The sequence below is a fragment of the Rhea americana genome, unplaced genomic scaffold (genome assembly GCF_003343005.1).
Source record: "Rhea americana isolate MKP2758 unplaced genomic scaffold, rheAme1 scaffold_244, whole genome shotgun sequence".
In the NCBI taxonomy this organism is placed as follows: domain Eukaryota; kingdom Metazoa; phylum Chordata; class Aves; order Rheiformes; family Rheidae; genus Rhea; species Rhea americana.
Window position 1 is genome coordinate 169,318 of NW_028186362.1, and position 12,175 is coordinate 181,492.

The 12,175-nt window shown below is 43.8% G+C and overlaps 1 protein-coding gene across 8 annotated transcripts in view; it reads left to right on the plus strand.

The window, feature by feature from the left end:
* The window catches only part of PDLIM5 (PDZ and LIM domain 5), a 111,181-nt gene that overhangs the window by 26,438 nt on the left and 72,568 nt on the right, over positions 1 to 12,175 (plus strand). For all 8 annotated transcript variants that reach the window (XM_085306656.1, XM_085306658.1, XM_085306662.1 and 5 more), the window contains one exon: positions 9,244 to 9,395. In XM_085306656.1, coding sequence (XP_085162782.1) covers positions 9,244 to 9,395 — 152 coding nt within the window. The remainder of the gene's footprint in view (positions 1 to 9,243; positions 9,396 to 12,175) is intronic.

The window sequence follows — 12,175 nt, forward strand, 5'->3', positions numbered from 1 at the left end:
CAATAAATAAATAAATAAAGAGAGAGAGAGAGAAGTCACCCAAGCTGTGAGCACTAGCCTGTATTTTATAGGAGTCATCTGCAGGTGATACACTCAGAGCAAGTGATAAATTGCTGCATGGCAGATACTTGAAAGGTTGAGTTTTCTGTGTTGTTTTTTCAGAAGCTGTTTGATAACCAGCCTCCAGCCTTATTCATTGCTTAGCTGCCTGTGTAATTTTTGGATCTCTAAATGTCCGAAACCAAAAAAAAGCTGTGGCGTGACTCAGGCATTAGGGTAATTTAGCATTATGATTAGCAGTTTTGGTGCAGCTCACAGGAGTGAAATTCAGATCAGTCAGAAATATCAGTCATGATATTTGTCCTGAACGGTGTCCTACTTTGTCTGGACAAGTGCATTTTTTCATTATGTGTTGCCTAAAAAGAAAAATGCTGAAAATCTTCATGTGATGTTATAATACGGGTCCCCAACAGAGAGGAAGAATGGCCTTTTCAGAATAGCTTTAGAGAGGGCTCTGTGTATGTACCAAATCTGTAGTGTTTTATACACGGTGTTTTAAATAATGTATCTTTAAGCTGGAAATGTATAAGCTGAAGTCATGTAAAAGTCATGTTTGAAGTCAAGTAAACTAAAACTGTGTTGTGTGTATATAATATAGAAATGCAAAATTAAATTTCAAATTGCTATATAGTCTCGTGAGCTTTATTAGCTGGCAATAAACCTTTTTCGTATCTTAGCTCTAAACAGCTGGTACGAATTTATTGAACAATGTGTAACTCCTTTAAAATGTGTTTCTTGTTTTCTGGGGTTTTTTATTGGACTTTTGTTCTGCAATATTTTATACTTTGGGTGCTTAGCCAGTAGGTGTCTGGTTTGAAATAAGTGTCTGCTGCAGTATTCCCTTGATGTATAAAAGGCAAGATATGCACTAGGATTTACTAGTGTCTCCTATTTCTTTTTTATGTCTCTGTTCCAGAAGTTTTGATTTTTGACTAATGTTCAGGACATCTCTATCCGTTGCCTTAAATTAAGGCATGTACACGTAGGACTGCGTTTCTGTTTATCTGGAAGGAGTCTCGGCACATCCTCGTAGTAAGTGTGGTTGGTTTAACCCGTTRCTTCCCGCGCCATTCGGAGCACGCTTGTTTATCTGCGCTCGTCCGTCTTGTCTTGCTTGGGTTGAGGCGGCCTTGTCTTGTCCTTTTTTATTCCGCCTGACCAAAGGAACGCGCTAAGCGTTAGCGCCTTTGAGCTTGGAAAAGCAAACCCGGGACTGACGTGGTGCGGTCGAGCTGGGGAAGCTTCTGCAGCTCGCCGTGTCTCTTCCGCGCCCTCTCCGTGGGCGCCGAGCCGCAGGCTCAGAGCGGGCTTGGCGGCAGCGGAGCTCGTGCCGCGGGCCCCGCGCTGGGGGTCACCGAGCGCAGCGGYGTTGTTCTCCCCCTGCCGTTGCCTCCCAGCCATCCCTGCCTGCAACGAGGAAGTGCCTTTTTCTCCTGCATCGTGTTGGCGACCCTTTTCTTTCAAGCCGTATTCAGATGTTGCTTTCTCATCCATAACATTTGCAAGATTGGASTTTTCTTCTCTTACCAGGTTGCAAAATCTGTCGTCCAGTCTCATCCTTACAGTTTCTCAGCTGACTTCCATGTCTTTGACCTCGCTGTTCTCAGGTCCTTTCTGAACAGAGTTGCCAGAAATGTCCCCCTCAGTTGTCACTTGAGCTGCATCACCCTCACCCTGCAACTGCTTGAAGTGTGGTCTCTTCTTTCCATCATAAGATAAGTTTTTGGCTCTTACAACCCTACTGTACTTCTCAGGTCTACTATTTTGCTGCTTCTGCTCAGGAATTTRTTCGCTCACTGAGAATTTGCTCGCTTCGTGTTTCTTCGTATGCCRCTTTTAAAAGCGGCAAAATTCTCTCTGTGAAACTAATGTGGCTGCTCTTATTGCTGCGTTTGGATTTAACCTTCGAAACAGATTTCAGCTACAGTTCTTGCAGAAGGCCAGTGCTGGATAGCATTCAGGGGAGCTGTGCCACCTGACGATGACTTGTGCCAACAGGGAGTACTCATAGTGCCTGAACTTGCCTCGGTTTTTGTCTTTACTTATGTTGTGTAGCTTATCATTATCTAAATTATATATTCTTTGAAGCAAATGGATAGTTTCTTATGTGTTTCTGCATGTCTGTCTTTTTCTGGATTAAAAAAAATGAAATGACTGCTGGTATATCATAAGGCATTTCAATTTATAGTGGCTTTTCTTGCCATTGGCTAAGCAGTGTGAGTTTTTGTCAGATGAGGTTTCAGTTCGTATGTCCCCAATTCTTTCTTTCTGATTGCTTTACTTGCATATGTGGAATTGCTTTATTAGTGACAGATGCTGCTCCTCGCTACTGCYGAGTACAAGAATCTTCTTTGCATCCCTCAGGTCTCTTTTCCAGGGGCCACGAAAGGCTTTATTTAAAAATTAGGAAGTTAAAAATCAGGAAGGGCGCTCTCCTAACAGTAGCAGTTCCACGTTGTCTCATCTCTGGTGTTGCTTTTTCAGTTTAACCTAATATTCTTACTACTTTTGTCCTATGTGTGAATAGTTGAAGGAATGTGTTTCTGTTCCACTGAATCTTTTAGTAGGTTTTGGCTATTTTGCTCTGATTTTCTTCCGTTGCTTCAGGTCACCTTTATCTAGTTGCTTCACAGTTCYTTAAAGGTTATTTCTTTCAAGGGTTTCTTTATTTTTTGTCCACTGTTTGAACTGCAGGGAATGCAGTAAAGGCAGAACRAGATCTTATTCTGTGTAATTTAAATTAGAATAATTACATACTGGACATAAAGGCAAGATGTAAAGTATATCCTACTGAGAGGGACTAAATCACAGAACCTGAAAACCTCATGAAAGCAAGATGACATATAATCAGCTAATAAGGTTATTAGAGATCTACATGGATGTTTAGTTGAACTAATTTTATTATCTGTGAATGAATAAAAATAACTCTCTTTGGGAAGGGAGGAAATACACCATTATATGAACTGCAGCAATCTTAATATGTGTGACCTTTACAATACAGAAGGTGGATTTCTTTTTTGGAAAAAGCTGAATTGAATCACTTGCTTGAATTAAGCTCCATTAAAGAATAGTAACTGTGCTTTAGTTTGGGTTTCTTTAGGAATTTTGGTCTAGATCTGTATAGGCTTTCAATTTATCTTTTTTTTAAAAAAAAAAAAAATGTAGCTGGAAAGTGTGTGTGTGTGCGGGGAAGTGGAATAAGCTCCAGCAATAGAACATATTTTTGTAGCTCTCCAGAGCGTAGTGGTGGCTTTGGGATGCAGTGCTGCTCTGCTCTTACTGATAGCTGAGCCCGTGACCAAATGGATGCTGCGGGCGGGGAGGGCACCCCAGCGTCAGCAGCGCTTCTCCTTCTTTCCCCTGTAAAAACAACAGGCGTTTGAAACTGCTATTCTGATGCAAATCATTTGGCTGCTAAGGTGATGCCTCTTCGGCCTCCAAGTAATTTGCATGCTTTCATTATGGAAGCAATTTGTGGTGGTCATCCAAAATGTTCCCCMCTCCCGCAGACTGGAAGAGAAACTCTGCAGGCTTAAATGCACCTCACAAAAGCTAAAGCAGCCGTGCAGGGATTACATTACACTTCTAGCTCGGTTTTCATTCCATTTCCTCTTTCTGTSTCTCTGCAAAATTAACTAGGCAATGATCTTTTGTCCGCTGGCATATAGTCTCCCAGGGAGAAGCCTGGATTAGTTCTGCACACTCTCCAAACAGAAGAAGACTCTCTAAGAGACGAGACAGCCAGTTAAAGTAAGTAGGGCTCTGAGGCATGCCGACGGTGTGAGAGCACAAATGAGCTCCTTGAAGACCTAGTGAGAGCTACTGGTTTAGGGTCTTGAATGTCTGCAGGCGTTCTGGCACCTGACCGTAAATCATTTTCCATCGCTCACAAGTACGAAGAAAGCGAGCTTTTTTTTTTTCAGAAATGCCCACCTACGTCTTTCAAATATGATTTTAGCCGTGATGTTGGAATTACTTGGGTTTAGTCCTTTTGACAACTAGTTTTTCTGACATTGTGGCATTATCAGAACATGAATCAATTTTCTTATCCTGTTTTTCTGGGGGTCACCAGTTTTGCCTGTCCCCTCTTGGTGATAGTGTTTTTATCTGATTGCTTCAAATGAATCACAAAAGCAAGACCTGATGTTTAGAGCCTTGTTAGATGCCATTCTAGGAGAAATCCTCCCACTGCTAGTGTGAACTTTGATTTATTTGAATAATCCTTTGAATTCCATTGGGAATTTCCGGGTCTTAACTTTTATTTCAGTACCTGAATAAAAAGCTTAAACTGCACGTAAAATCCATGAATTATATCAGAATTTACTGCTGCATATTTAGCTTTTTGCTTCTCTTTGATRCAGAGAAGCTAGAAAATGGAGATCATCCTGTCTGCTAAGTGGTGCTGAATTTGCAGTAAAGATGGTATGTAGGTCTTATGTCAAAAACAGCAAAAGTGAGAGCTGAAGGCCCCTTGTATGAAGTCCTATCTGCCTCTGCTTCCTTGCCTCCTGCAGCATTGAGCTATCTGAAGGGAAGAGGAGGGGGAGAGGAAGCACAGATGAAACCCTTTCACGGGGGGGCAAAGCTGCGAGAAAACCACGATCAGTCAAACCGTGACAAGTGAGAGGTGGCACCAGCTCGTTGTCTTCCTGGCACTAGCACATGGAGACCCTTCAGGCTTACCAAGAACCTCTTCTGGGGCAAGCCAGTGAGACTGGGGACTTGTTCTTCCATTTCAGAGTCCTAGCCTTCAGGTTAATCTCTTTAGTGTTAATGAAAAATAGAAGATTGCCTACTCCAAAGGCCTATGCATTGTGCAGTGATCCTATTTTGTGAGCTTAATTTGCATTTTAGATCCTAAACTGCTTTCAAGCCAGTTTTGCATAAGAGTAATTTGCACTGCGTGGTGCCTCCTTTGCTGTATTCAGCAGCCAGCATCCTCTCCGGCTCCTTTTTGGGTGCCTGGCTTGGTGTTTGGTGCACRCAGGGATGCGTAATGATATGTGTGTGTATGCAGTGGGTTATCTGAAGTGTAACAGCAGGCTGGAGAACTGTGYAGGACACCAGATAAGACAGTATTGACAGTGACATACAGCCCAATCTCCTTCAAATACTTGTCACCAGGATTACTGCTGAGGATGAGTACCAAGCAGAGCTGAGAACAACGTGTGAGAGTTTTGTGGGTTATGTGGATCATTTTTCCGTGGATTATGTGGAAGGGCTGGCCTGGGTCTGCTCCGTCACGCCACCGCGCGAAGGCCACCGGGGAGCTGCTGTACGCCGCGGAARAGGGCTGAAGCCAGCCTGTGCACGAGTGCCTTCTCACCACGGTGTGAGACAGCCCCTCACGGCGGGGTTCAGAGCCGCCCTGAGCAATGTTCGCTGCTGACGCCGGCAGCTCTGCCCTCGGCCGGAGCGGAGGGTCGCCGGGGTTGACATGCACTGCCGGGGCGCCACATCGCGCGGGTCGGCTGCAGCTCGAGCGGATTCAAGACCGTGCTGGCAGGCAGCGTGGAAGAGAGAAAAGGCAGTTTCCACCTCTGTTCTAATAGGCCTTGTCTTACGAGGAACGGCAATTTGAGTGTTTTGCTTACTACTGCACAAGAGCTCAATAATAATGATATGGTCCGGGAAGAGATGTTTGTCAAGTCATCTTAGTCATGTAAGAAAAAAATGATTATATGTTAATTAGAAATGAGTTAAGCTACAAATTGCAATGATTCAGAGATATGTGTATGTGTATATATACACACACACACACACACACGTGTGCGTGTGTGAGTCTGTATATATGTGTACATGTGGACATACGCGCTTTCCCTGGAAAAAATTTTTGGGGAAAGAGCTCTTTTTATCTTCAAGCTTTAGTGAGATATTTAAAGGGATGCGTTTTTTTTTTTTTTTCTTTAAATTCTTTTTATATTGTTTATTACAGAATGAAATAATGATTTTATTGCCCGGCGGTTTTGTCTGCTTGCTTTTAAAAACTTGAGGCTTAGGACTATACTGAAATCAGTTTTTATACCGCTGCTTGTGAAGTTCATCCTAAATGAAGCAATAGCTTGTCTTTTGTTAGCTCTGAGTTTGCTTAATTCAGATGGTTAAACAAAGAAAAGAAATGTGTGTGTGTGTGTGTGTGTGTGTGTACATGCGTGTGTGTATATATATATATATATATACACATACACGCATGTACACACACACACACTTTTTTTTTTTGGTTCAACCAAAACTGAAATCTAATACTAGGCATTGGTTTGAGTTGTGTTCATCGGAAAGCATCCCGACCGTCCCCGAACGGCTGGCTTTGGGCTCTGGGCCGTGCGGCCGGTTGCTGCCCGGGGCCCCGGCGGAGCTTTGCCGAGGGGCGGCCGGCGGGGTGACCGGCCGTGGGACGGCTCTGCCACCCCCGGCCCCCTCAAGATGAGCTTCCCAGAGCGTGCAGACGTGAACCTAAGTACCAGGAAATGTTTCTGCTTGGGCAGGTTTTAGTTTTAGAAGTTGTCAGTGTAACTTTAAATAAATAAACGCATATACACATAAACACACGCACACCCCAAAACAGCGACAACCAAACACCCTCAAAACCTCGCCGTGCAGTCGTAACCCGTGCTTGTTCTTAGAAACTTGACTCGTATTGTAAGCACAGAWTTTAAAACAGATCCGTCGAGCGTCTCTGGAGTATTTCTGAGGCGCGTAGCGGCTGGTCGGGTTACAGGTAGCCTGGTTTGTGGTTTTGTCGCCGTGCTCTCCCACGCGGACCTCCTGCAGCGCCCGCCGGGCCGCGCAGGTGCGGTACCCGAGGTGTGTGGTGAGGCCGTGCTTGGCTCCCTGAAAGGATGTGGGCTTTAGTTGTCGGGTTTTGACTTTTGCCCATCAGTTGACTTGAGTTTCTGTTTTTAAGCAGACTGTGGTTCACCTCAGGCTGGTACTGACTCAGGCTAGATACTTTTATTAGCTTTATAGTTTGTGGTGATAATGTGCAGCTACAGAGTCTGGGAAATGTCAAAATTGAGGGTCACAGGGTACAAATGTGTCTGCAGAGTGTAAAGCATCCTTAAATATTTCAAATGTTCCAATTCCTACGACGACGAATTGCTAGGTAGGAGTTTCCTCGAAGTACCAACCTCGCCTCTGCTCCTTAGCCAAATCCCTTAGCCAGAAGCGCTYGCTCTTAGTTGGGTGTTTTATCCGCCGTGTCTCGATGAGAGCATCACCGCTSTGGATCTCCCCGACCGTGGAATAATTCCTTCCGCATAAAAAAGCATAGCTATCCTTTCGACCTTTCATTTTTAATGCCCTTAAGCCCCATCYCCTTTTTGAGAGGTTGCTGACAAATGTCAGCATGCGGTAACGTCTCTGTTTAAAGAGCTGGTCGCAACTTATTTAAGGGTCTTCCCTATAAATAGCTGCATTGGTCATAGCTCTCTGTAGGCTTGGTGGGTTCCCTGGCCTGAGCTTCGGAGCCGCCAGGTTCTCCTAGCTCAAGAGATGGGTCTGTGTACCAAATCATGAGCATTTCTGACTTTGTCTTTGAAGCCTTTTGAAAAATGATGTGCTACACAAATTATAATGCCTATGAATTTAGTAAGCCCAGAAGGTTTCTGAGTTGGTTTATGTTCTTTCTCCTTTGTCTTCCACTTTTTTCTTCTGGTGGGACTGGCTTTGCTTCCTCGCGCTTGTCAGCACCCTTCCGTTTCATCTCTGGGCATGATTGTTTTTTTGARGTATATATCTGAGGAGCTAATGGATACCGTGAATCTGAAGGGCTGGAGTGTCYTCCTACCTCTCCTCCCTCCCCTTTGAATGGAATGACATGTTTTAATAGCACAGTAGTAACACTAAAGGGGGGGATTTTTCTCATTTGGTTTAATCTTTGGCAATTGTTTTTAGTTGCTAGTAGTGCTACTGCAAGTATCTGTGTGACATAGACTGATGTTCAGAAATGTCAGTCGTGATCCGCTAAGTGCAAAATTTAAGGCTTTCGCTATATGTTCTCAAACTGTATTTTTTGGAGTATTCCTTTTGCAGCATTAGGCACAGCTTTCTCAAGTAAAGAACTTGCCTTCAGAAAGTCAGATAGATGCTCAGCGTTAGTATTAACCACATTGAATAGGCTATGGGATGCTTTTTCACATGCTTAGCAACAGGTGACTTATTTTTCCTCATACTGCTGTTCACATCCAAAAAAAAATAGAAAAGTGCTCTTCCAAAGACTAGCCTCATGATCGTGTGTAAAGAAGAAGTGGTGAAATTTTGGATGCAAAGTACCAGCTGCTACAGCCTCTCTGGTATAAGAAAGGAAATATCTCTGGAAAAAAAAAAGAGGGAATTTGCACTGTACAGGATTGCTCTCTGTAGCTAGCTATAAAGTGATCAACAGACTGAGAACAACAAAGTAAATTGGCGCATAAATCTTGCTATGTGTTGCRTTTTTATTTCTGCCCTTGGGAACGAAGCTAGTTGAAATTCGGTGGAATCAGATGAGAAGATTAATTTATTGCTCAATGAGGGGTCAATAACATGAACTTCACAAAGGTTTCTGTTGCTAGACTATTTCATGCAGCGGGACTGAAGGCAGTTGAGCTGAACTTTAGCAGTAACTTTGATCGAAGAGGCGGACTGGCCAAGAGGCCTCTCTTACCCAGTGTGAATATACTGCAGGTCACTGGGGCCATAAACCTACCAAGAGAAGGGCAGAACTAAATTCTTGAACTGGACGATCTGCAGTGTTGAACTTTTGACTTCCTAGTAGTTACAGCTGGAGAAAAGTCAGCTTCACTMTTAATGAAATGTTCCGTGCACGTGAGCTGGTCGTTGATAAATACGTAAACTTTGAAGAGTTTGCTTAGGTGGAAAATCTAGAATGAGAAATGAGAGGCAGGAACTTTGAGTCCAGGAAACTGTGTGCGTGTTCCTGCTTGCTTGTGCTGGACTCTTGGTGAAGGTGCACAACTTTGAGCCGATCAGGTAGTAGCGGAACCTAATTTTGACAAGTGGGAAAGGCCGTGCAATGCTTTTCCTGTGAAATGCTTTAAGTGAAAGAAGAACAAGAACATATAAACATGACTTCACTTGGAAGGATAGTAGATGCACGGTAGCTTCCCCAGGGACACAGAAAATGCAATGAATGTAAAGCTAACGCACCCGAGTTGCTCACTCGCCGTGTTTGTGGTATTTCAGCTGAACGACAGCGGCAAGGCAGCCCGAGCAAACGTGGGGGTAGGCGATGTGGTTCTCACCATTGACGGCATAAGTACAGATGGGATGACTCACCTGGAAGCGCAAAACAAGATCAAGGCGTGTACAGGCAATTTGAACATGACTCTGCAAAGGTAAGACAGCATTTTCTTTAATAATAATAATAAAAAAAATTAATCATCATCATAACAGTTGTTTGGAGGATAAAAACATGCAAGTGGTTTGGCACACTGTGTGCAGCTAAGTGGCTRTGATTGAAAGATAGGCTGTCACAGTCTGAAATGTGTCTTGATTTATAGCATTTTAGAAAACTTACCGGAGGTTAATTATATGAGTGGATAAAAATCTTTTCCAACCTTCTGTCACCTATTGTAGACTATGTGAATTCCAGTTCCTCTTCCTCTTTGAACTTCAGGTTTGTTAAATGCTTTAATTAAAAACAGACCTGAACCAGGCTCTCCCTGCTCTTTTCCACCTGATTCCCGCTATTGCTTGTGAGCACTTTTCCTTGGGTCATGTCCTTCCTCATCATTTTTGTTCACCAAACTCACCGTACTCCTTTACATCTGTCTGCCATCGTCTTAAGGAGTGTTGCTTCTGAATGTCCAGCAACCAAAATAGCAGCAAAAGCATCTGACWAGGGTCTTTTTTTTTCTTTTTCAAACCAGGCAGCCTTGTATGTTCAACAGGGCTAGCCAGCGCAAGCGGCCAGAATTTGAGCCTTCAGTCTACACTAATGGGTTTACCATTGCTCACACCTATACGAGGTCTTGAAAAGCAGGAGCGTGTGTCATTTTCCATCCTGAAAAATACTTGCTAAGAAAGTGGCACGCTTCAAGCAAATCCTGTCAGCCTGTGAATGTATGTTTTGGAGAGGTCTGCAATACTTCTGTTCATATTTTTCTGTAAAAAAAAAATGTATATTCTAATACAGACTTCCTGAACCAGCTGTAGTGAGATTGCATTGTTGAATAGGAYGATAATCAGGTAGCATTAATAGTAGCATTAGGAATGGTTCTTTTGAACAAGTACCTAGAACATACTCTTGAAGAAATTATAGGAGGCATAACATGATTAATCAAAAATAGCCTCAGATTTTGTATTACAAAGCTGATATTGCAGGTAAATGGTAATAAGAGGGGCAAAGTCAAGAACAAACAGAAGAGTTAAAAATACAGCAAGCTCCTCAAAAGTGAACTATATATTGGATTTTAATTGGAAGGGACGGTCTTCAGTTTTCCTAAAGACAAAACTAGTGCTTAAGTACAGTCACACCATTTCCAGGTATTCTGCCAACTTAGTAAATAGTTGGCTTTTTCATAAGAATATTTGAGCATTACTTCCCATTATATTACCTATTGAATATATTACCATATGGAATCCCTCTGCTACTGATGAATAGGTTTGTTTTAATAGTTAACCTCTGAGGTATGAAAATAGTGTAATCAGTGACAGAGATTTTTTTTTTCCCTCCCCGAAGGGATACTGCTGTTTCATGAGGTAACAGCCTCACATTGCTAATTGCAGTATCTACTACAGAAGTTAGAGCTTGAGCCAATCTCCCCATTCCTGAAATGTCCGGTTTACTGAATTTCAGCAATCCATTATTAGCTTGGGACTGTATTTTGGGAGGCCCTGGGAGGAGAGAGGACCAGGATGCTCATGAGATGGTTACTGGAACCAGAGCAGGAAGAGCAGCAGCACAAGCAAGAATTTCTTTGAACTCTCAAAAGTCTCCCAGAGCAAAGTACTGGCTTGTGCTGGAAGATTGCTGTTTTTATTCAGTGATGTGAGCGAGCATCTTGGAGGAAGATAGCTTCTGAAGTCATTGCATACTGAGAACCATCTTTTCTCATTATGAAAAAAACTCCCCAAACAAAATGAAGAACCCCAACAGCAGTCRCAGTCCTTTCATTGATTGCAGAGGACTCCTGTTGTGATGATGTACCTTGGCCCTTCATAAGGGACTCCCCTTGCTCAGCCTCTGGAGAAAGGAGCGTCTTGTGGAATAGTTTATGTCCCRGGGTATTTCCTTAGGTGAAACTTGAAAAAGTTGGTTTTAAAGTTTTCCCAAGGAAACAAGAATATTATAGCAGCTCATGTGAAGAATTGCCAGCTCTATCTAGAGCATCAGTTGATCTCCTGTCCCTTAAAAATGCAGCTGGGGCACTAAGCGCTGTGCTTTCCAGGTGCCCACTGAGTCACTCTTCCAGGCAGCTGTCAAGGTCGGGGCTTGGCCTGCTTTCTCCCATCATCGAAAGTGGACGGGCAGGGTTAGCATCTGCTGAAGGAAAGGAATAACAGGTGTGCCCCGTTCAGGCAGTAACTTGTCTGAGGTTGCTTCTGGTTGGGTGCTGGGCTGGCTGCTGGGTGGTTTGAAAACCAAATGAGCAATGCGTTTGTCCAGTCCCCCGCTGTTCCCACCCTTCCCACCCCACGCAGGAGGTGACTCATCAGTGTCTGCCACCTGAGAGCTGAAGTCATCTCACCACAAGATCAGGCCAGACAGGATCAAAGAAACAACCACTGCCCCAGCATCCATGGGTGGGACAGATGCCCTGTCCYGAGACTGGACCAGGTGGTGGGTCTCCTGCTCTCCAGCTGTCCCTGTTTCTCCCTGGACCCCACAAAACCCAAGCATAGGCAGTGCTCTCCCGGYCCCGGTGAAAATCGCCTTGTTCTTGTTGCTGCTCCGCAGGCGATTTGCTTTGCTTGTTTGTTTGTTCTTCTTGGCCCAGAAGAAAGTGCTTCTCGGGATCGGATTTGGCTCACACGCGCTGCAGATACYGGCTGCCCAGGGGAAGGACGTCCCGCAAGTGTACAAGGCGAGACGTGCTGTTTTTGTAGATGGGGATTTCCGTAATTAAGTTCTTCTGCTTCTGTCTCTTCCCCCAAAGCAAAACAAAGAAAGATA